Source organism: Podarcis vaucheri (genome assembly GCF_965113315.1).
Source record: "Podarcis vaucheri genome assembly, chromosome: 4".
NCBI lineage: Eukaryota > Metazoa > Chordata > Lepidosauria > Squamata > Lacertidae > Podarcis > Podarcis vaucheri.
The window spans coordinates 63,631,848-63,657,990 of record NC_138762.1 but is presented as its reverse complement, the minus strand read 5'-3'; the positions used below and the strand labels follow the sequence as shown (position 1 = coordinate 63,657,990).

General features: G+C 39.5%; 1 protein-coding gene and 1 long non-coding RNA gene across 13 annotated transcripts in view; one reads left to right on the top strand and one right to left on the bottom strand.

The window, feature by feature from the left end:
- The window catches only part of DMD (dystrophin), a 1,048,023-nt gene that overhangs the window by 201,010 nt on the left and 820,870 nt on the right, over window positions 1–26,143 (bottom strand). The window contains exon 1 of one of the 12 annotated variants that reach the window (XM_082219920.1): window positions 191–559. The exons of the other annotated variants lie outside the window; for them this stretch is intronic. Within the exon in view, the coding sequence (XP_082076046.1) occupies window positions 191–220 (30 nt within the window). The 5' untranslated portion in view covers window positions 221–559. Of the gene's footprint in view, window positions 1–190; window positions 560–26,143 lie in introns of those variants that run through there. 12 annotated transcript variants of the gene reach the window in all.
- Window positions 110–5,338, top strand: LOC309530841. The gene is made up of 3 exons (XR_014218940.1): window positions 110–199; window positions 1,246–1,361; window positions 5,089–5,338. It is a non-coding gene; the product is annotated as an uncharacterized lncRNA (long non-coding RNA).

Below are 26,143 nucleotides of genomic sequence, written 5' to 3'. Positions count from 1 at the left end.
AATATTATTTTATACTGGTATGACACTGTATTAGTCAGAGAGAACTATACATTTCAAAACGCGCAAAAGCATTTACAGTTATCGTTGGGCTCTGACGTGTGCCAGGGAGGCAACAATTGGTTATGTCATCATGCCGGTGAGAATAAAAACAGAGACACCAAAACCCCTCAGGATCCCAGCCAAATCTGACCTTTACATGGTATGTCTTCCTGTGTAACATTTTCAGCTTGAACCAGAGGCTTCAGAGCAGGTCTTGCTGAACAGAAATCCAAGGAAAACTAAGCTACTGCAACAGCAGAGCTTTAAAATGCCAAGTTCAGTTACATTCCATTGACAGAATGCATTTCAGAGCACAGGCCTCAACAGTCAATAGTAATAAACAGTCACTTTGTACTATGTCAAAACATCAGTCAGGGCCATGGCTGTAGGAGGAACGGAGAATAGCCAGAAGGACCCAGAATGCACAACTGGCAGCTTATGCTGGACTGCCAACTTTTCTTATCACTTTGGAATTGCAAGCCAGAAACTTTTTAAATATTCATGTTTCCCCTTCATTTTTAGCCAGGCAGCAACTGCCAAAGGAACATTCTTTGGAGAGCTAACTGCCTGGTACTCACATTCCGATCTGCCTACATGCTGAATGGAGTCTTTGTGTATTATCTATCCCACACTGTGATTTCTAAAAAATATTTTAGCTCCATCAACTTATAGATTTATTCTGGGGGTCAACGCTGCCTGCTCATTAGAATCATCTTATATACAAAAATAATAAAACTATTTCTTTCAAAGTTAGACGGGAAGTGTTAGAGCTGTCAGCATGCTGGCTACAAGCAGTCCTGGATTAATAATTCGCCACTTTAGACAAACAATACCTTATGTCCTTGAATTAAAAAATATACTGCACAGTGTTTCAGTAGTAATGGTGGTGGTGGTATTCTTTATATTTAATTTCTTAGTTGCCTTTCTCAAAAATTGGCCACAACAGCTTACAGAAATGTAAAATGCTGAGTTTAAAACCAATACCAAAAGCATGCACGCCATGAAAATTAATAAAATTAAAAACTGCAGAAGATATGGAAAGAGGAATAACTTGTGCTATTTTCAGTTAAACTCATTGCTGGGTAATAAGTGTATGAGGGTTCACTGGCAAATTCCTGTTTGGTCTTCCTTTGCTAGTGGAATAAAGATTGAACTGTTAATTAAAATGTTATTTATTTATTTATTTATTTAATATTTGATTTGCAGACTAATGTGACAACGTCCAAAGTCAAAGGTTCTGTGTGCACTGTAGAAGTGAACTGCTACCGTATAAACAACATATCTTCAAGGTTGATGCAAACATAGATAAGCATGCCTATATGGTAAGAGTTTGGGTTCAACTCTATAAACATTTGCACTAGCAAAAGAACATAGACGGATGTCCTCCCTTTAATTTTGATACTGTTCTTTGTGGTGACTCTTCTCCACATTTTGCTCCGCCTGCTTTCAAATTGGCTTATGTCCAGTTTCCTACAATTTTCCATTTATGTCTCCCTCAACCCCTTACTGCTTACACAACACAGTGTTGACTGCAACACTGAGGACTCTTGAAGCAACTTCATGCATACACTGATTAAACTGCAGAAAACAAATATGTGCTCGTGTAAACTGCTCTTACTGAAAGGGATGGGAAACTGTGTCAAGCTGTACATGCACAGCATCCTGAACTCAGTCCAAAAATAAAATAATAATAATGGAAGAGTGCTGGATCATTAATGCACTTCAGAAACTAGTTGAGGATCACGTTTTTCTTTTCATCTCTCAGTCAATACAATGCTGCAGGCTTTATAAATGTCAATGAAATAGTCAACATTTTCTCATGTGGTAACTCTTCACTTCTTTAAGTTGCATGTTTACCTGAGCATAAGTCCCATCAAAATGAGTGGAGCTTATTTATGAGTAAGCATGTATAGCGGGTGACTCACTCAGAGGTAAGAGTGTGCAGAGGCCTGGTTCATGTCACCTTTCCACTCTCCTCTTAGAGGGGGACGAAGCATGGGAGCCAGGCCTTTGCACAGAGATTACACTTCATACAAGATTCTATCTGTGCTGTGGCCTTCCACAGATATATGTTCAAACATGCAAGCAAAGCACCACTTTGGGAATATATGAACTGGGGCTGAGTTTACAATAGGACATTCAAATCAAATATCACCAGGCCTGAAAAATCACCTTGTGGTAAGTGCATCACTTTGGATGCCACCTCACTGGCTTGTCAGCAACCACTCTAAACTGTACAACCTATTGGAGCAATATTTGAGGCTTTATAAAAGCAGCAACAACGACAGCGAGACAAAATACATTCACACCCTCAGTCACTTCAGACTAATCTCAAGATAAAATTACACAAAGTGCTGTTACTTCTTTGAAAAAGATTCTACATCAAGATTAATGAGGCCCAGCAAAGCTTTTTTAGCTAGATGTTGTGGCAAGTGTGAAACTCTCCAGGGAAACCCAAACATAAAAAATGCATTAACAAATAACTTTTTCAGAACATGGTCACACATAAATCTGACCACATGAAAATCCATTAACACTATCTACACTGAGGAAAAAGGAAAATCACGGTCATATAAAATTCATTCTCAGAATGTTTATGTACTACTTATAGTTGACCTAATAGTTGTCCCTCATCTGCTAATCAATCAGTGGCTGGACAAGACCTTTATTGTCTTTCTTAAAAAGAAGAGGAACAGGAAACTTCTAAGTCCATACAAAACCAACTAACTCCAGTGCCACCTCGTGATTCAATCTTATAATGATACAATCCACATATTTTCCTCTTAATTAAAGGGTTATTGTTGTTTCATTACAAGGAAGAACAGTTAAGCTTTGTGGAACTTTGTGGCAAGACATATGCTATGTCGTTTCCCCTAGAAAACTACATAGCATTCTCAATGCTAACCAGATGCCTATGGGAAGTCTGCACAAAGAGACACGATTCCAAGAGTACCCTCTCAACTTGTGCTCCCTAGCAACTTGCATTCAAAGGCATATTAGCTGTGATACTGGAGGTGGAGCACTAGTTTGCTTCACTAATAGACATCCTAAACAAAGTCCCCAGGTGTCTGTCACCTGTATTTCATTCTGGAACACATAAGTCATGTAGTTCTGGAATTTTTCCCACCAGAGCATCACTGATTTGCAGGATAGCTTATCAGAAATAAGAAAGTAATTGATGTCAAATCACATATTATAAGGACTATATGAAAAGTGACATATGGCAGCACACCTTAATTATTTTCTGACAATACCCATGAGGCTGATCAATCAACTTCATTTTTTTAATATTAAAGAGGACCAAAAACACTTCTAATACTACATTTAGAAGAACTGTGTGCCGTATATAACAGTACAACTGCTTAACTCAGTTTAAACTTGTAAAATAATTCAGCTAAAGCTTTTCCAATTAATTAGTGGTTCTATTGTGTTGGAACAGAGAAGGTATAATAAGGTATTAAACAAAGTGATAGCTTTTGTTTATTGAATTATAAGCTATTTTGAACTTCTGTAAATAAATAAATAGGCATTGCAACTAAATTTGATAAATTGGTTCAAATATGATTGATTGATCAATCAATCATCTAAATTATTTAATTAACTGAGTAGCCTTATGTATAAACATAAACAAAGGCATTAAGACTGAAAGGAAACAATGACACCAGTATTTATTATCAAGGGCTCTGCTGCTATTTTTCATTTAAAATGTATGAGTGAGTTACATGTGCTCTGGAATATTCATGCTGATTAAGTACCATCCAGAGAGGTTGGGTGTGCCTGATTCTCATCAAGTTTCTAAGGAGACTTAACTTTTCAGTTTGTCCCAGTGAGCGGTTCTCGCAAATGTATATTTCCTATTGGGTCCTCTTTGGCTTTGTTAGCAAGTCTCTTCTCAAAGCTGTTTGTCTATACGGTATATCTATACACCAGCTTCTCTATGCACTGCAATTATCTGTTGAGTCATTCCAAAATAAATGAATGATCCTTAAATTTATTAATTTATTTTAATTTATGAAGAATGCATTATTATGGTCCATGAGAGAGTGTCCCTAGGGGCCACAGGATTTTGCTGATATGCCCGGAATTAAATTGCAGGTGGAGCAGAAGACACTGAGCTCATCGTTGAATGGCAGTGGCTAAAATAACAGATTTCAGGAAAATGCATAAAATGCCTAAGCACTTCTCTGGAATTATACTCTCAAACACAATGCAAACTCAGTAAAAAACAAAACAAAAAGCTAATCTAGATATAGCTGTAGCCCACATCGACATGCAGGCTGTACAAAAATTCATTCTAGAGCTGCTTTATCTGATACTCTATTGTTCTTCATTTTAGCAAGCTATGTTTAGTGCAAGAGAATCTTTTGTTTTATGAGAAGAAAGATATATTGTAGCCGTTTCAAATCACTTGACTAAAAACATTTTTTCTTCTGCTCTGTAAAAGATATCAACATTTGTATGATATAATGTTAACATATAACATAAATCTTAACCAACATAATATAATCTCAAAAAATGCATGCCAGTAGAAAGTGTATTTTAGGACAATGTATGCAACAAAAAACGGGCGAATTTAACTTACTGTTTGCCTGGAGTCATAAGAAATATATCAAGAGCTGCAGATTAAAGACCCCCCCCCCAACAATGACTAAAAAAATATACCATAGAATGCAACATTGCCTCATAAGAAGTCCCAGGAAAACAAAATAAAGTATGTCATTATTATGTGTTTCCTATTGCAGTGAAAATGCTCTTTTCTTCTCCTAGTCCATCAGTATAACATTTTGGGGGGTTTATCTCAACAACATTTACACAGCAATTTCCATAATGATAACATCTTTTCAATGAAATGTTAAATGCAATTAAGGGGCAGATATTATGTGTTAAAAGCTTTGTTGTGAAATGGCTATACATCATCATGTCATCAAGCCTCTTTTCCAACCAGTCTATGGCATGACCTCAATTCCAGTTTGGTATGATTACATTGCAGAGTTTCATGTTAATGACTTGATGAGAAAAGATAGATAAAATTGTATCTCTCTCCTGCAGAGATAAGCCTATGAATATTGCTAAAACATTTCCAGGATCGAACACCATTTTAAAAAGATAACAGAAGATGAAACACATCTCCAGAAAAAGAAGCAAATGCTGACAGGTGAAAGCTAAAAGAAGAGCCTTTCAAAGATGATCCCTGAAATCTTAGAAGCTATTGTGATTTCAAATAAAATTGTTGAAGAACTAAATGATGTATGGATTAGACTCTAAAGAAAAAGAAAGGGCAGCTCAAACATGGTGGTAAAGAGATTTAAAATAAAGGAAATGAAAAAGTCATATGCGTCTGTACATTGCTCCAACCCTTCCATTTCTACTCTCCCTGCCATCTGTGTCCTTGGAATCACATTGTGATACGACCTTTCATCGCCTTTGGGAGACACTGCATTGATTTCTTTTTTAATCTAACCCAACTAATTCTTAATCCCATAACTTCAAAGATCAGGTCTCAATGCTGCCTGCTGTAATGGGAGAGTGTATGACTTGACTTTTCTTTGGTTCATTCCAATGGAACAAGGCATCAGTCTTGCTTGTGTTGCATTGTGATATCAGCCCCTCTGTGACCCTTACTCTTGCTTGCGACTCTTCCTGACTCTATAAATTGAAAGGAGGCAAGTATTGATAAGTTATCCATGTGATACTTGGAAAAACTCCCAAACTAATAACTGTCAGTTTCCACAGAGAACATATTTCCTCTAAACGGACACTGATGTTAGCCCAGACATAATTTATGCCATTTTAGAATTAGCAAGGCAAAGGTTATTTACTCCAAATGCAGAAACTTAACACTAGATAGCTCATGGACACAAGATGGCAATCATTAGGCACATCCGGCAGGAAAGTTACTAACTTTTAGTTCAAAAAGAATAATTTATTTTCCCATTTCACACCATTACTGCTGCTCCTATTTTACATGCACACCCGAGATGCAAAATTTAATTCACGATTGATGTTTTGAGTAGTTTAACTAGCACATAGTGGCTCCAACAATCTTTGACATAATCAACAGCACTCTCAAGGAACAACTGTAATGCTCCATTGGACATTGGACTAAGGAGGACTAAGTGAGATTTCTACTGCCTAATCGTTCATTAGGGAGAACCTAGCTTTCACAGCCCTTGGGTTATGATCACCTTTAATAATAATAATAATAATAATAATAATAATAATAATTTATTTGTACACTGCCCATCTGGCTGGGCTTCCCCAGCCACTCTGGGCGGCCTCCAACAAAGATGAAAAATACACTAAAATGTCACATATTAAAAACTTCCCTGAACAGGGCTGCCTTCAGATGTCTTCTGAATGTCAGGTAGTTGTTTTGACATCTGATGGGAGGGCGTTCCACAGGGCGGGCGTCACTACCGAGAAGGCCCTCTGCCTGGTTCCCTGTAACTTGGCCTCTCGCAGTGAGGGAACCGCCAGAAGGCCCTCGGAGCTGGACCTCAGTGTCCGGGCAGAACGATGGGGGTGGAGACGCTCCTTCAGATATACTGGACCGAGGCCGTTTAGGGCTTTAAAGGTCAGCACCAACACTTTGAATTGTGCTCGGAAACGTACTGGGAGCCAATGTAGGTCTTTCAAGACCGGTGTTATATGGTCTTGGCGGCCGCTCCCAGTCACCAGTCTAGCTGCCGCATTCTGGATTAGTTTTAGTTTCCAGGTCACCTTCAAAGGTAGCCCCACGTAGAGCGCATTGCAGTAGTCCAAGCGGGAGATAACCAGAGCATGCACCACTCTGGCAAGACAGTCTGCAGGCAGATAGGGTCTCAGCCTACGTACCAGATGGAGCTGGTAAACAGCTGCCCTGGATACAGATTTGACCTGTGCCTCCATGGACAGCTGTGAGTCCAAAATGACTCCCAGGCTGCGGACCTGGTCCTTCAGGGGCACAGTTACCCCATTCAGGACCAGGGAATCCTCCACACCTGCCCGCCTCCTGTCCCCCCAAAACAGTACTTCTGTCTTGTCAGGATTCAACCTCAATCTGTTAGCCACCATCCATCCTCCAACCGCCTCCAGACACTCACACAGGACCTTCACCGCCTTCACTGGTTCTGATTTAAAAGAGAGGTAGAGCTGGGTATCATCCGCATACTGATGAACACCCAGCCCAAACCTCCTGATGATCTCTCCCAGTGGCTGCATGTAAATGTTGAAAAGCATGGGGGAGAGGACAGAACCCTGAGGCACCCCACAAGTGAAAGCCCAGGGGTCTGAACACTCATCCCCCACCACCACTTTCTGAACACGGCCCAGGAGGAAGGAGCGGAACCACTGTTTGACAGTGCCCCCAGCTCCCAGCCCCTCAAGACGGTCCAGAAGGATGTTATGGTCAATGGTATCAAACGCTGCTGAGAGATCCAGCAGAACTAGGAAACAGCTCTCACCTTTGTCCCTAGCCCACCGGTGTGACCAGTGCGACCAAGGCAGTTTCAGTCCCATGATGAGGCCTGAATCCCGACTGGAAGGGATCCAAATGGTCCGCTTCTTCCAGGCGTGCCTGGAGTTGTTCAGCAACCACTCGCTCAATCACCTTGCCCAAGAATGGAAGATTTGAGACTGAGCGATAATTGGCCATCGTGGCCGCATCTAAAGATGGTTTTTTAAGAAGCGGTTTAATGACCGCCTCTTTCAGCGGGTCTGGGAAGGCTCCCTCACGGAGGGAAGCATTCACCACCCCATGAAGCCCATCGCCTAGTCCTTCCCGGCTAGCTGTTATAAGCCCGGATGGGCAAGGATCCAGGAGACAGGTGGTTGGCTTCACCCGTCCAAGCAGCCTGTCCACATCCTCGGAGGTAACAGGTTGGAATTGATCCCACACAACTTGACTAGACAGGACTCTAGCACTCTCCCGCCCTGGCCATGGTGGAGTCTACTTCTTCCCGAATCTGAGCGATTTTATCTGCAAAAAACTTTGCAAAATCATTGCAGGAGATCATGTGGCCCTTTCTATTCACTCCATGGAGGGACTGCTAGGGTCTTAGTTTCTTAGATCAGGAGTGTGAATATCTTAGTCACGTGCAGCTGTGATTTTATATATGATCATATGCTTCCCACATCTATCACTGTGAAATTACTTTATGTATACTTTCTTGTAATAAGCAACATCTTTTTAATAAGTCTAGTGTGATTGTATGGAGCTTGGAAAGCTCCTGGGTAAAAGTCTTCAGTCACTGGGGAAAGAGGTTGGAACCATTTCCTTACTCCAGCTCCTTGACTACTGTGCTCCTTTGCTGTGAACCTGACTTCCCTGTGTGTGACCTTGCACTTTAACTGGAGTTAGTCGATTTAATTGAAACCCCTTCCCTACAAAAAGCCCCTGACTTTGGAGCATGACCTGACCTCACTCTCTGGATCATCTTGCAAGTGGACTGGGACTCCTGGCATCCTTGTCCCCTGAAGTAGGACAAGTGACCTAGACTTTGCTGGGGTCACCAAAACACAAACACCTTTGTTTTTCTCTAAGGGCTTAGCAGCCTGAATGGTTGGGGATGTAAACTATGTTGGGTTCAATTTAAATACATATTAAGCAGATAATCCTTAATAAAAGAGTTATGACGATCAAGTCACTCATTTTATTACTGGAAGGAGCAAGGTAATAAATTCACATGTACTCTCGTTTTTCTAATTCCTTATTTTAACATTTGCCAAAGATGAAACAGTAGCAACACAGAAGCAGCATAATTCACAGTAGGAACATTTGCTTCTTCTTGGCTGCTCAGGTAAGGTCTTGATGCCTATTTTCAATGCCTTGCAAAGTCCTACTGGATAATTTGGAGAGCAGCTACCTCTATTAGTTCCACTCACATCCCACTGCTTCCAATTAGTTCTGATTTTCTCTTACAGCAAGCAGCCAGAAGGGCTGAACTGCAAAACTGCTGGAGAGAATATTTTAATGGGGATGAGGGAAGAGCTGCTTCCCTCCTGCTTCTGTTATAAACAATGAAATCTCCTGATTCTTCCTACTGTTTCATTGCCTTTTACTGGAACAGCTATTATAACTGAAAACACAAAGGCTCATAGGTAATACAGACAACACTGAACAAATAAGTGAATAAACATTTATGATGTTTATTGATTTGCTTATGTATAGCAGAATTAGAGGAGCATCTGAAAAAAAAGCTTCTCCCAGTGATCTGTACTAACTAATAAACAACATGTTCTGAACATTATTTATTTATCTTAAAAAAAAATCTATACCAGTATACAGGGTATACTGACAACAATCGTTTCAAAAAGTATAGAACCATGAGATGTATAAAATGCACAATTTTCTTTCTGTGTCTTTGGCAGAATTTTGATGAAACAAACGATCTCTCTTTTTACTACAGTGCAGAAAAAACTTAGCAGTTTTATGATGTTAGCACATTTGCAAGGCTAAGCAGAGTCCAGTATGGTTTCAAATTGGATAGAGACCTCCCTTTTTGTTCATACTAGCTTTAGAACCAATAGCTATGTGCATCAGAACAACACCGGACATTAATGGAGCCCAAACTGGAAAACAAAACTTTATGACTGATCTATGTGCTGATAATTTAATGATTCTGACACTTGACCTACTGAACATAGAAGCAGCAATACTTCGAGAGCTTAACAACTTTCAACATTCTCAGGCCTCCAGGTTAACTACTGAGACTTTATGCTTTAATATACCATCCAAGATCCACTGTCCCCACTGATACCCACTATTTAACAACACTTCACAACAATTCAATGTGGCTGGATGGACGTGGGGGAGTCTATACAAGTTATATGACTTTTATAACAGAAATACATCACTATATAAACTTCCTTGTAAGGAAACTTACAACCCCCTTGGGTACTCGCCTACCAAATCCACACTGATAGACTTTGGACCAACACCCCCTCCCCTTTAAGTCTATTTCGGCAAGCAATAGAGAATTAACCCTAAAACTCATATATAGGTGGTACCTAAACCTTGGAAAATGGCCATGAGCCACCCTGGTGACCCATCATGTTGCTGGAGAGGCTGCCCTACACAGTACATATCTCTACACGTGGTAGGAATGTATAAAAACCTAGACTTTCTGGAATTTGATACTCTAAGAATTCAATAAAATAATGAAACAATTGGAAGTCAAACCAGAATTAGCTTTATTAAATATAATTCAAGACAACCACCTGGATTTACATAATGAAGAATTAATAAGCTATTTATTACAAGCAGCGAGGCACAACAGAATCAGACACTGGAAAGTGTCTTTCTGGAACAACAAAAGACAACTGGGACCAAACAGCCCTCCTCAAGAGATTAACAAATAAACTATGTCTGACAAATGAAGAGATCAAGAAAGAAGGCTTTACCTCAGTGTGGTTTAATGTCACAACATATGCCAGTATTTTTTTTAATGAGCTACACTTCATTCAGCCATTCACTTATGAAATAACTATTACAGATGTTATTCTGATTTCATTATCCTATTTTGCTCATTACCTTTAATATCTAAATAACCGTTCCACACATCCTTTTTTTGAAGTATGCATTGTTTAAAGCGAGTGTTAAAACATGCTAATTTTAAAGCCATAAATTACTTAGGCCCCAAATATCTGAAATGCTGCCTCCTTCTCTACAGACCCTCTTGGGTGTTAATATCGGGGGGGGGGAGAGCTCTTGGTAGTTCCATTTTAAGTATGCCCCTTTCAATGTGATCCAGGAGACAATACAATTGTAACTGCATAAGCAGCAAAAAAAAACAAAAAAACTGGAGCTTGAACCTGGGGACTCTGTATGTCAAACTCCCAAAAACCATATATCAAGTGAGCTTGATCAAGTGGTTTCCTAAATGGCAGATTGGAATCAAGTACAAATCTTGCAGTATTGGGTTAAACCAATTACCTGCATGCATGCTAATTGTGAATAAAATAAATGAATTTAGAACTTGAGACTCACATTTAAAGTCTCTGTGCTGTCTTTTGCTAAATGGTCAATTTTCACATTTTCTAAGATGGTAGTAAGAATAGCCAGCCTCACAGGGCCGGGATGAGCATGCTACAATTACAATGTTAAATATTAGAAAGCATATATAAAGATAAGACACTATTTATGATTGCAGCACTAGGGGGCCTTGTTGAATTCCATCATGTACTACTACACTATAAACTGAAATAGAGGTTATATCTTGAAAGCTGCAGCAGATAGCAGCTCATTTAATAGTAAAAACTGTTCCCTTTGACTCGAAGTCCACATTCAAGAAAGCACAAAGTAAGCCCATACCAGCTGCCATCTCATTAAGCAGGGAGCTGCTCTGGGTTGATTTCAATGCCTCTGAAATAATTTGCACTTTTATTAGATTGGAACAGCTACACACTGGGTCCTGGGAAACAACTCCATATTTTATTGGAGAATCTTCAGGAATAGGCAGCTGCAGGAAATTCTGATATTCTAAGAACCAGGTGAACAACTTCAATTACAATCTAAACTGAATACTTGACTCTAATCTTTTGCTTATAATGTGCTTCAGGCAAAATTATTCTGCTCAGTGGTTTGGTTTGCCAACCCACTAGAAAAAAAAATGTATGTGACTTCCTGCATCAATCCCTTAGATGCACAAACACAAAAAGTACCATAAACGAGTACTTTACAATTAGCTTCACTATTTTAAAAGAACCTTTAAAAACCTTGAATAACCGATAGCCAGTTAGTGCAAGCAATATATATATACGTATCTACATATATACATATGGGACGCGGGTGGCGCTGTGGACTAAAGCCTCAGCGCCTAGGGCTTGCCGATCGACAGGTCGGCGGTTCGAATCCCCGCGGCGGGGTGCGCTCCCGCTGCTCGGTCCCAGCGCCTGCCCACCTAGCAGTTCGAAAGCACCCCCGGGGGCAAGTAGATAAATAGGTACCGCTTACCAGCGGGAAGGTAAACGGCGTTCCGTGTGCGGCTCTGGCTCGCCAGAGCAGCGTTGTCACGCTGGCCACGTGACCCGGAAGTGTCTGCGGACAGCGCTGGCCCCCGGCCAATAGATGTGAGATGGGCGCACAAACCCCAGAGTCTGTCAAGACTGGCCCGTTCGGGCAGGGGTACCTTTACCTTTACATATATACATATACATATACAGGTATGTTTATTCCTTAATTGTTTTGTAGGCTGTACTGTTTTGAAACAGACAGCCTGAAATCTGACCTCTGTGTACACCCAGTCAAGAAGTATCCAAATCTATTGAATTTATATTCAATGAAGTAGGAAAAGGATACACAGAAGAGTTTATTAAAATATACATTTCAAATAAGGGCAAAGCTTGAAAAAATGCTCAATTACTTGCTAGGTATTGGGGCTTGCTTATAGCAATGAGAATTAGGAATAGGAGACAAATTCAATTCAGTATGCATTGAAGGTAAAATCTATCAGATTTGCAGTTTATTTAAAAAATACGTGAACTGAAACACAGCTATCTTTGAAATTTGCAGTTATCCAAATTTTGTGATACAGTTCTCCAATCAAACAATAATTCCAAAAAAAATCTTAGGTGAAACTGTGCAGAAAAAATGAAGATATTCATAAAAATAACATAAAAAACGCATTCAATTGCAGGGGTGTGCAACTTCCAAGAGACTGCAATCTACTCCCACTATAAATGAACTGGCAGTGATCTACCCATTGAATTAACCGAAGTTGTTGATGAGCCCTAAATTGGGGGAAGCTGTTTGCAAAAATGTGTACATTAATCAAAACTACATATAAAAATGTTGCTGCAAAATGTGTTTTCATTGGGAGGAACATAGAAAGAGGACGATGTCCTTCAGTTTGTTAACCCGGAGGTTAACATCGTCCTCTTTCTATGCTCCTCCTGATGAAAACATGCTGATGGGGACAGATACACCTCTGCTTTAAGCAGTTTATACACTGTCTTCTGTTGTATATTATTTACTACAAAACTTGATAACTAAGCCCTTTGGGGATGAAACGTCTGATTACCGGAGCGATGTCCGAGCACTGAAGAACAGTATCACAAGTGGACTCTTTATTTACTGTGTTTGCATTTATTGGGAAACTGTGTACGTGCAGCTACTCACACAGAGTCAATTAAGGTTTGTCAGACAGCCAAAAGGCAATCTGAAGGAGTAAGTCTGCCTGGTGATAACAGAGGCATGGAGACAGCTCCCTGATTGGTCAAGCTCTCTCAAGGGAGTGATAATTAATGGCCTACTAACTGGAATGTGTTAGTTTAGAGGTTCAGAGTTGTGTGTGTCAGTGTAGGAGTTGTGAGTCATGTATGAAAGAGCTAACTAAAGATCAGTGTTCTGTTCCTGTAAATAGTCCACTGTATATAATAAACAGCTAACTACAAGTTCCTGGTTCCTGCTTCATCTATCCTGTCTGCAGCCAAGTCGCCAATTGCTTCCGTGAATTCTGCGTTTACTCTGCTAGGTCTGGCTAAGGTCCTGAAACTAGTCAGAAAGTTGCAAAACACCAATAGGTTGTGCCAATAATTTACTGTGTTCGCAATTATATAAGATAAAGCCTATTTTGGAAAGAAACTACTTTTGCCATATATGGGCATTTATTGTTTGTTTACAGATAGTCACCTTGGTGATATTATCTTGTGTCTATTGCAGTAGCCCTTGTATCACCACCCTGTTTATTGTTTCATAATAAAACCTAAGCAGACCAGTATACAACCATTTTACAGCCAGTAAAACCTTACAGATGCTATATAACATTTAATAAATTCTCTGCTCAGTTAAATTATTTGGACTAACATTATAAACAAGATATTCCATACAATAGGAAATAATTTGAGGCTGACTTCATTCCAGGTCTCTAAACATTTGAAGTTGCCTATGAACTACTGAGATAGTGAGTATCTAAAAGACGCAGCTTGAGGTACTTTGAGTTTAGCTGTGCAATATAATTGCAAAGTTAATAAAAAAGGAATCATCACAGCAGGGGCTAAATCAGGCAAACACAACTGCTGAGTTTGTTCTTGAATATTATTAACTCAAAAGCCTGTCTTGTCTGTGTTGTGGCATATCTGAGAGAGAAAAGCAACTTCAGGCATAGCAGCTTAATTTTTAAGAAGACTGGTTAGTGCACTAGTACATGATGAAGATTCCTTTGAAACAACCTCAAAGGAGCATTTAACATTGTGCAAAACAATCAGTTTAATTACAAACAATCTCGAGTCATGCATGCCTCAGATAGTGCACATTAAAATAAGTCAGGAAAAGGGTTTTTGCCCTTGGTTTATGCAGAAAATAGAGTTATTTCTGGGTTCTTGCTTGAAAAATAAAAAAAGGTTCTGTGACATCCTATGTGGCAACAGAATCTCAAATTTCATATTCCTCAATTTGAGTTATTGAAAAATAGTCAAATGTCAATCCTGTGGTATTTATTCATCTATTTATAATATTTCTAGCTCCCTCTCCATCAAAACTGATAGCATGGCAGAGTACTACATACATTGCACATTACATTTATACATAAGCAATAATGAAACAAATCTAAAAGAGACAGCTAAAAATAGCAAAGCAAGATAAAACCGACACTTTAAAAAGTTGAGCAAACAGTTTTCCCAGAATAATAGAAATGTTGACACCTGGCAAACATGTAAGGGAATAGCATTTCAGAGCGGAGGTCACAAGCTTCTCCTACCAGTGGGATGCAAAGAAGAACACCCTTTGCAGATCTCAAGGCATAGGAAGGCTCATATAGAAAGAGGCATCCCTTCCAGTATTTGGGCTGCAAGCCTTTTAGGGCTTTAAAGCTAAACCTTGGTACCTTAAATTGGACTCAGAAGTGAAAATGCAGCCAATGTAATTCTTACAGAATGGATGTGATGTGATTCCATCTGGGTGAAGAAGACAAAATTATGGCAGCCTCATTCTGCACTTATTAAAGTATTTGAGTCATCTTCAAGAGCAGTCCCATGTACAATCCACTGCAACAGTCCAGTCAGGAGTTACAAGAGCATAGACCACTGTGGCCAAGCTATGTCTGTCCATGAATTATAGTATTTTCTTTTGTGAGTAAACCTGTATTAATATTCATTGATATCAGCTTGAAAACAATTGCATGTAAGAAGCAATGCAATGCAAGAATCTTACAGATGACAGCTTTTCAAAAACCTCTTTCACATATTTCTATTGTGAAGTGAAATCCTATATGGCTGGAGTGTGTGCACATGAAAATACACTATCTGCTGCTGGAATCACTTAGAAAGGATAATAAAAATGTTAACAATAATGACTGACTGAGAAAGTCTACGCAATTACCCCATCCTCACATGACTGCTACACCCACTCACATACCAGAGCCATATGGTACCAGGCGACAGCTCTCATTCCATTGCACATGCACACAGAAACGGACATATTTCTTTATTTTGATCTATCTCCTGTCAAAAGTAGGCTGGATTCACTCTTGCCTGAATCTGAGCTCAAAGCTTGCAGTAAGGAAGGGGCAGATCTGGCCCATAGCAGGACAGGCACGAGATCTGTTTCTTCCAGATATGTAGGTGAAATTATCATGTAGAGAAAAGGCTCAGGGAAAGGCAAGAATGAGGAAACTAGTCAAGGCTGGTAAGTCAGGCGAGAAAGAAACATTTACAAGTTAGGAAAGGAAGAACAAGCAAAATAAAGCAAGAACAAGTAGTGATTCGTAGCTCTTTGCAGAGAGGCCAGAGTTTCAAGCGAGGACATTGAGAGCAGCACAAATGCAACAGCACTTTCTGTGTTGATCTTATGATGGACCAGTGACCATGCACCTTGTACCTAAGTTGCCAATCCAGTGACCTTTTGTTGACCGCCTCAAATTATTTGATTCTGATGTTACAAATAGTTATTTCATTCTAGAAGAGGGATCATGGATCTGAGCCAGATGCTCTAGGTTTTTGCTTGAGTTACTTCAGTTCAATGCTTTTTAACACATTGCTTACACTTCTTAAAAAATGTATACATGTATAACCCACATTTGAACTAGGCTGAGAACACTCTCAATCCAGAATCATTGATACTCATCCTCAATATGCCACTTTCAATCTAAATTGATTCTACACTGTGCCATTCACAATGGGGTGCGGGTGTGGTTCCTCCCCACACATGTCTCATGTGAATTATTATTATTATTATTATTATTATTATTATTATTATTATTATACCACCCTATACCAAGAGGTCTCAGGGCAGTTTACACATGTGCATGAAGAAGTAAGTGATGATTGTGCTATTGGTATACATCCACCCACCCACAATGTTGCTGGGCAGTTGAGAATACACCACCACTGTGGGGTAATGTAGAATCAAACAGCAATAAGCTTTTATTTATTTAATGAAACTAAAATTTCTGGAATAATTCTGATTAAGCACTTTTCTGGGGCAAAAAATATGCAGTAGATCTAGATACTATGTGGACTATGTAGAAAAACTCAGTCTCCATTAATTCTAGAATAAAATGTCATAGTATCATAAATTGTTTTCCTAAATAGTTCTTGTTAGGTATATTATGTTAGAAGTATTTAAATGTATATAAAATATAATGCTTTGATATTTTTGTTGGGAGAGGATCTTAACACAGACACATGTGTTATCACTATCCTGGTAAATCATGAACTTAGCAGGGACCTGAAAAATTCTGTCATATTAGTGGTACACTTTTGTCCTGCCATGAGACTTGACGTTCCCCAGCTGCAAACCACTGTACCACTGTCAAATCACATGCAAATATCCAAGTCTTGAACTGACAATTTATCTGAGCAGGTTAGAATGAATGCTTGCTTGTTTCATACTTGGTCTTGTGTAACTGGGCAGCTATAATTGCTGAACTATTCATCTAAATTATATTACTATGCTGTGTTTTTTCTTCTTATATATAAGAAGTAAACAAAAATACATTAGTTGATCTAAGGAAGCAGTTTCATAAGTCTTAACTGATAATCTTAAAGGTGGTGGGGGAAGCAACATGCTGAAGGCAAAAACTGAATCAGAAAAAGTAGAATCTATGAACCACTGAGGCAATGAAATAACCAATATTTATTCCTCCAATCAAAATTACGTTTCACATGTCATTCATTACAAACAAGCTCAGAGTGAAACAATCCTGATACTATGAGTAATACAAGCCTATCAAATAATAATTCGTAACTGTTTTAGGCTATTTTTAAATATTCTCTCTTTCTCATTCTGCAATTACACTGGGGCCATTACAAACCACAAAACTGAAATTACCGAGAGTTATGTAAGATAAGTAGCTGATAGACCGTCTTTATTTCAAAAGATGTATTGGTCTCAATTCAAACATTAACTGACAAATCAAAACTGCTTTGATATATATATATATATATATATATATATATATATATATAGTCAGCCCCTTTTAAAAATAGATAATTAAACATAAAATACAAACAAGTCTACCTTATTTTTCAGCTTGGGCCACCTCATGCTCAGGATCTGCACAAAGGCCAGATGGGCAGGCTACCAGTTCACAATTTAAAAAGCATTTCATCATAAGGAATCTGTTTTCTTTTAAATGCTTCCTGGCTCTAGTATTAAGCAATAAACTTGTGGGGTGTTTAATAAGAGTAAGGAGGCTGGTTCAGATGTATCACAGAGCCCAAATGTATTCAGTACCACCAAAAAGCCCTTATCAGTACAGGCACCAATCTAATCACACACCACCATCAACTGTGCTACAGCTGAATTGCTGACAAGCTAATACACAACTGGACTGGCACACCAGGAAAGATTCAAATATTTTTATCAAAATGTAGATTGCCAACACTGGGTAGGGCAAAAATGTGTATGTTTGATCTGGCCCCAACTTCCACTCAACAAAAAACTGGAAATGGGTTCCTAATTAAGAAATGAAATGAGATGACATACTTGCACTAGCAGTTTCCCGGAGTAATCTTGCAAAAGCTGCTTGATGGAAACCCAGTCTTAGGCCACAATGCTAAATTCAGGTACTCAGAAGTGTCTTGAATATTCTTGTTGCAAGCATACCCTTCCTTCAGACCAATAGATCATCACTGTAAATGCTCAGCCTATGCTAGATGTGGCAGTTTGGGCGTCACACAGTTATTTCCAAGCAAATGTGTTTAGGATTGTGACCTCAATTTTTATGTCTAAATCATATGACAATCTGTACATTCTGAAATGTTCAGAAAAACAAAACATGTTTTGAAAAAGACTGCAACTGTGTTTACATTGATGGGATGCAATTTCAGAACAATTATGATTTTCTAGCTTTTATCCCAAAAATTTTTAGAAAACAAATTTGTTATAGATGTTTTTAACAGCTTCCCTTAATCTTCTTGCGAGCAGAATTCTTTTCAGGAATGGCTGTGGCAACAGTTGCATAATGCTGGCAAGCGGCATTTCTAGCTTCAGAAATAGCTCCAAAATGATCATGCTCATAGCTAAGGAAATGTCTCTGCGGCAGATGTCACAGAATTATCTGTTCCGATGGAATATGCATGCTACAAACATCAATAACAGAGGGTCAGTTCATATAAGATTTCCTTTTTTCCGTAGGCAACGTAACAGCCTGGATCAAGATAGAACCACAGTTTCCCATGGTGATAGCACATTGTACTGACCCTTAGTCTTAGTTGCTCCATTTCACCCTCTCATACATGAGAAAGTTTTAAACTTCGGTTTGTGGTTTGGAACACATAGCTATGCCCAAATATGGAAAAATGTAAGCTACAAGTCATCTCTGGGATACAGCATTATGCGCCACCATCTGATATATGTTGGCAGAGCAAAGAGATGCTTCATTGCAGAGTCTGTTTTACAGAGCATTTAAAGTTCCTTGTCACCACATCTTTTCCAGCCCTTTCACTTCATGCGTTTTATTAATATAACAGTACATATCATCTTAATATGTCAAAATTAAGATTAAAAGACATGAGAAGTTGATTATAAAAACATAAAGATCCAAATTGATCTCATTATGTTTGACTTCCCTCCAAAGGCCAAGCAACATTAATTCAGAAAGTCAATAAAACATAGAAGCTTTCATTATTACTTGACTGGTAAAAATGCTAAAATGTGCATAAGAATTAATGAGACAAAATTCTCAATACGTTCTTTGTCAATGTACAAATTCAGACAAAGGCAGAAAATTTCAGTACGTTGAACACAAAGTTGGAGAAACACATTCTATGATTTTCTAACACACAGGACTACATATTTCAGTGTTACAGTAGAACTGTATAATTTCAGCAAAGCTCTTCCTTTGTCCCAGGGAGGGCCTTCCAAAGGGCCTTCCAAAGTGTTGTTGGACTAAACTACAACAAAGCATCTGGAGGAAGAGGCAGAGGGTGAAGAAAGAGCTGTGAGTGGAGGGGCCCTTTCCCCATCCTTTGCACCGCCTGGGAAACTAAAAAAACAACCCTGTTGTACCTGGAACTGGGACTGGAGAGTGCAGCTGAATGGAACACAGCTGTGGGCAGCCTGAGGAAGTACCATCCACCTTGGGCCCATCCATTAAAACCAAGTCTAGAGTGGGACTTCCGGGTTGGCGCCATCGCCGAATGGCGGACTCCCTCCGAGCTCCGGAGGGAGTCTGCTCGGCAGGGGCTGGGTCCTACCGCGCCGGTGACGCGGGGACCCTTAGAAACCACGGGAACGGATCCCGTGGACATGGTGACTCGGCTGGCACCGTTATCGCTCTCCCGGCTTGTGAAAGAGCCTTTTTAAAGGCTACGGATCGGGCGCCGGGGAGTAGCGTGGTGCTTTGAGTCCTCCGCTTCCCCTGCCGGGCGCAGCCGCATGCCATTCGGCGGAGAGCGCTGGCTTCTTCTAAAGGAAATTCGGACAATTGATCAACAACCCGTGAGTAATTGGGCAACCGGGTTTAAAAGGAGGAAAAAAGAAAATTTTTTCCGGATTTGGCACGAGCGGGAGGGGATCCAAAAAAGGAAGTCAGTCCCCTCCCTGATTGTAAACATGCTAAAACAAGGACTGAGAAACCAAGATCTATTCAGAAGCTTATTGATGATAAAAATTACCAACTCCACGATGTGAATTATAAGAACTGTGCTGGAGGAGAGGAGTCGAGGGTGAGGAAAAAGCAACCCCCCCCCTGGGAACCGGGGCGATTCGGACAGCCTGGCGAAGAGAGATGGAGATTTTGACAGCTGTCAAAGGAGCTGTCAAAACTGGAAATTATAAAGAGGACTTTGCTACAAGTTCTTTGCTGGTTAATTTTGTTACAATTTGATATAAATATGGATATAAACTGTCGGGAAAAAGAAACAACAAATTGACTTTTGGATTAGAGGATACAAAGTTATTGTAATCCCTCTAGAGGGGATTCGGGACATTACAAGTGTCGTATGTGGAAAACTACTCTGGGGTGTGTAAAGGTCTTATCTCCTGGGAAAGCTGCAGAACTGAAATATTATTTTGTCTACAGAGGTGACTATAACACAATAGAATCTTCTATTGAAGCAAGAAAGGAACTGGACGTAAGTCTGTGTCCCTGAATAACAAACCTCTGTAGAGACGTTAAATTTTGGAACAAGAATGTTTTGACAGCTGAACAAGACAGAAACCTGAGAAACCAAGAAATAAAAGAGTAGATGACTGAATACGACACGGAAAGAATAATGGGAGGAGCAACAAAAGATTAAAGAAAATTAAAGGCCTCTATTAGATTGGATTTTCGACGTTAAACATCATTAAGACAATCAAATCCGAAGAAAACAGCATGATGGACTGAGATAAATTTGGCTGTGGACTTAAGATCTCCAGGCCGACAACATACAGACAAATGGACATGGGGAATCAAAACCGGGGAAGGGAGGGGGAACCTTAGAATCCAAAGGCTTTGTAACCAACTTTTTGAATTTCTCTATACTTTCTATCTTATATTCTTTATAACTTTGATATTTTACGTTTCTGTTTTTTCTTTTTTTTTAGAAAGGGGGAACTCGTGGAAGAAATGAGAGCGGATCTTGGGGAAAATTTTGTTCTATTATAAGACGAGGAGTGATGCTAAGATGGTGTAAATTTAAATTGGTTTATGAGTATAATATATTAGGTTTAATTGGGGATGAGAACTTGTGGAACCAACTTAGATAAAGGGGAATACAATCGGGAGGGGAAGGAGGAAGTCCCAGAAAGAAGGTTATGAAAAGAAGGGTCTAAGTTAGTTTCTCTTTTTCTTTCTTTCCTTTATCTTTCTTATTTTCCTATTCTGTTATTATTGGAAATTTTAATAAATATGATTATAAAAAAAATAAATAAAACCAAGTCTAGAGTGAGAGACGAGGGTGATGTCTGCTGTTTCCAGGAACTCTTCTGATAGCAAGACTTTTGGGGCTGAGCTAAGTTTGTTGGACCCTGGGGTGGGAACCTGGACGGTGATAGGGAGGGTGTGTCAGAAGGAAAATGAATTGATAGTGATTTCTATATATTAGTAACTTTGTATTAATGCAACATTTTGATATGTAACTGTATTTTTGTAATATTTTGTTGAAGTTATCTCTTGTACACTACTTAGAGATAGTGTACAAGGGATAGAAATTAAATAATAAATCAATCAACTCCCATTATTCCTGGCTGATGGGAATGCTAGTCTGACAACAACTTGAGGGCAGTGGGCACCACATTTGCTACCCCAAAGTAAAAACTACAAAATTTACAGGAACAATACAAACTACAATACAATCCTATACATATCTATTCAGAAGTGCCATTCAATGGGGCTTACTCCCAGGAAAGTATATGACTGCTATCTAGTGTGTTTTCTATTTTTTTTTTCATACATGCATGAATCAAAGTTTCTAAAGCAATTCTTCTTCCTCTAAAACTTCAGACTCCTCAACTATAATATTACAAAGGGAAATGCATATCTATTCAACTTTCTCTTCTGGCCACTCCAAACATACAATTCAAAAACAGCTTGTGCTTAGGTAACGACAGTTCTTTGAAAAGCACCAGGCTGTGGCACAATGCCAATTTACAATATGCCCTGTAACTTACTAGTGTGAAGCCAATTATTATTTTTCTTCAAGAACCTTCACTCACTGGAGAATATGTTGCCTATTAATTTTGAACCATCTTCCACTGTGTATCAGAACAGTATGTATATTTCAAGGCAACAATGGTTTGAAAGAATAACCAGTGTTGCTCTCTGGTACATTTTCATCTGTATTACATTAAAAATAGCCTTGCTGCGACTGAACCCATCTGAACAGAAATCATACATTCGCACTTCATAGTCCCAACATGCCAGTGGTACTGCTTTGCTAAATAATTCCTCCTGTTGAAGCAATGCCCTAAAAACCTCTGACCTATGTATTGCATGCCTTTAAGAAAAATAGATACTGAAATTGAAACCTGAAAATGAAAGCATGCAGTTTTTGCACAGTATTGTTGCTACATAATTTTATCATGCGAGGTATTTCATGTATTTCTCTTATTGAAAGAAACTGACTTTTTCTCCTTGCAAATACTGTTTTGCTCAATTACTTTTATAGAAACAGTGTATGAAGTTTAGTTCTGCTTCCATAACTTCAAGACACTTTTCCACTAAATGCTACTTAGCATCTAGTTCAATATTCCCAGCAGTTTAGTATCAACTCAAGATCATAACAACTCCATCAACCTATCTAGAATGAATTCAGTCAATATTGGTTTTGAATATTTTAGACGTTTCATCTGAACTTTCTACAGTGACTAAAGCATCAATAGCAACAAACAAAATGACATTTCAATAGAGAGTAAGGTAAACAAAAACTGACATTTTACAAGCATTTCAGCACTGAAGTGCCTGCATCCACATAAAGAGTGCTAATGCTACATATTTTAAGCTATTTAGAGGTCTTATGGGTATAAAAATATGTATTTTTAAAAAAGATTCTGAATAGCTCATTATTGAACTGCCTGAATATTCCCTGCTTTAATATTACATCCGTTTTAAATAGGATTAGCAAGTGTTTCAATATGAATAACACCATATCACTAATTAATCCCAGTTATCACTAAGCATTAGTGGGTTTTTGATGGGTGGCAATAAGGGTTATGTTCTACTTGGGCTGCCAAGACATTGATTTATTTGGTACTCATTGCACTATCAATCATATAAGTAATCATTCACTATTAATGTCCCTGCACTATGTAATTCCACTTTAATCCAGTACTGATTAATATCTGAATAGCAAGGAAACATAATATTTTATTACAAATATGTGGAGCCTTTTTGTCAGAAGAATGGAGGAAAGGCAAACACAGGCAGCAATCCTGCACTGGGAAATATTATTAGGTGAAGTTTGCTATCAATTGAATTATATCAGGTATATGAATTTAGATTTCTAAGATATGATGCAATAACCCCACTCCAGCAAATAAAGGAAGATATAAAGGACACAGAATGTTACTCAGCCAAAGGTCTGGTTACAGAGAAACATGTTTGACAGGTGCCTAAAGATATTTAATGAAGGTGCCAGTTGAGCCTCCCTGGGGAGAGCATTTAACAAACAGGCAGCCATCACAGAAAAGGCCCATTATTGTGTTGCCACCCTCTGGACCTCCTGTGGAGGAGGCACAGGAAGAAGGGCCTCAGAGGATGATCACAGGGTCAGGGTTGGTTCATATGGGGAGAGGCGATCCTTGAGGTATTGTGGTTCTGAGTCATTTATGGCCTTACAGCTCAAAGCCCAGAAACTAATTTGCAGCCAGTGTAGTTGGGCCAGGATTGGTGTCATATCTGAATCCAGGGAGGGTTTCTTGAGGAGTGGTTTTACCACTGCCTCCTTCAAGCGGACAGGAAGCACACACCCCCTCTTGTAGGGAGGCATTAATAACCTCCTGGCCCAGCCAGGCGTCCCTGCTAGTTTTTATCAGCCAAGAGGGGAAAGAGTTCAGAGTGCAAATGGTTGCCCTGACAGATACAAGCACCTTGTCCACATCCTCAAGCCTTACTAACTGAAACTCCTCCAACATAATAGGGCTCTGGACACCTCTTGAGATTCATCTGATGTAGCAGCAGAGTCAAGAACCTGGTAGATGCAAGTAATTTTATTCTGCTGAGGAGAAAAGATGCTGAAAGCCTAAATCTCAACAGGAAGTGATCCGACCATAAGAGGCTAATGTTAGTACCACCCTTTTCCTGCCCAGTTGAGAAAACAAGGTCCAGAATGTCACCTGCCACATGTGTTGGGCCAGTGACATGTTGGGTCAGCCCCATGGTTGTCATGGCAGGCATGAAGTCCTGAGCCACCACAGAGCAAGTCATCTCGGCATGGATGTTGAAGTCCCCCAAAACCAGCAGTCTGGGAGTCCTCAACACTACCTCTGAGATTAGCTCAGGCAGCGAGATTTGCCCTGATTGCCCAGTGCCAGGAAAACACATTCAATATCCCCCACTTCCCTGGACAGAGAACTGGGAGAGAGAGAGAGAGATGGAATCTCTATAGACGACAGCAACTCCCCCTCCCCAACCCTCAAGTCTGCCTTGATGCTGCACCAAGTACCCAGGTGGGCCTAGCTAGGTGAGACCAATCCACCCTGCTCACCCACAAGGTCTCAGGGATAAAGACCATATTGGCCTCCTCAACTATAATCCATGGGTGAGGGAGGTCTTACTCAGAGCCAACCAAGGGCTGGCTGATAGGACAACTGCAATTCCCCATGTTGGAGGAGGGGCTGGCAAATGGCACAGTCAATAACTGCCTGTGCTGTGTTCCCCTTACCCTACCCTGAACCACTATGACTGCCCCCACATGGTTGCACTTTTCCCTGGAACATTCTACGTTCCTTAATTTAGAAACAACAAAAACCTCCTCCTCCTCCTACTTTTATTATTTGTACCCGCCCATCTGACTGGCTTGCCCCAGCCACTCTGGGCAGCTTCCAACACACACACACACACACACACACACACACACACACACACACACACACACAAATGAAGGTAGTATCAAAATCCAGAGAGGTGTAATAAATTAGGTATATTTAGCTTTGTAGTGATGGGTTTTTGAGTTCTCCTAACACAGCAGTTTCTCTTAATCGCATATTTACACAGGCATTGGCTTTGTGGAATTCTGCACCCAGCTTCAGCTAGCTTTTAATTAATTTCAGAGTACACCAGTGTCTTTAGTGGATTGCTTTCAGGGTATTAGAGTGTTTTGTTTTCTTTAAAAATAATAAAGTATTTAATCAATATTGTGATTTTGGATTCTCACATAAAATGGGGAAAAATCTACATGACAAATTAGCAAAGGAATTTAGCTCAGGCTAGGCAGTTTAGCTTACTCCATAGAGAACTGCTAAGTAACAAATCTTCTTCTTTAAAAATCCACTCTAACAAGCAAGGAACAAACAGAACAATCCCCTAAAGTGAATTACTTTGGGACACTGCAAAATCTGTGTGGATTTTGCATTCCAGCTTAATATTTGTCCCTCCCCCCCCATATATATTTCACTTGATGACTATTTCACCATGAAAGAAAAAAGTTTATTGCAACTGATCCCCTCAATATGGTATTATAGCTTCTGGGTTAAAGTCCTTTGTTGGGCTAATAGTCCAGACTACAGAAAGTTTGGTTGATGTTTCTTCATGGCACTTAATTGTTAGGATACCTGGAAATCTCTCTTGAGTGTTTTAATGGAGATACCCATCAGAGCTTGGAGAAGGCAACCTCAAAGCTAAGGGCCGGTGTGTGTAGAAGATGGAGTTTGCAATTTTGAAGAGACTGAGAAACAGAGCTGTGAATTGAATAAGGACATAAAAAAAGGATTAAGGAGTTTCTCTCTGAGAGTCTGATGTGAGCTAGCAGGGCTGTCTTCCTATGCACTCTCACCCAAAGAAAACCAAACCCAAGTGGAACATTTCGCTGCTCAGGGAAGTGGAAAGTGCGCAACATCATATTTTATTCTCAAAGTAAGACAATTTTCACAAAAATCATAGAAATGTCTCACATTGAAATATCATAGCTGTCACCGTTCCCACCTAAAGCAGAGTACTGAACTAGACCTTAGCGAGAAGACAAACATATTTTAATGTGCATTAATATATGAGTCAAGTAGCACATTTTAAGACTATTTTAACATGATATAAGCTTCTGGAAGTCT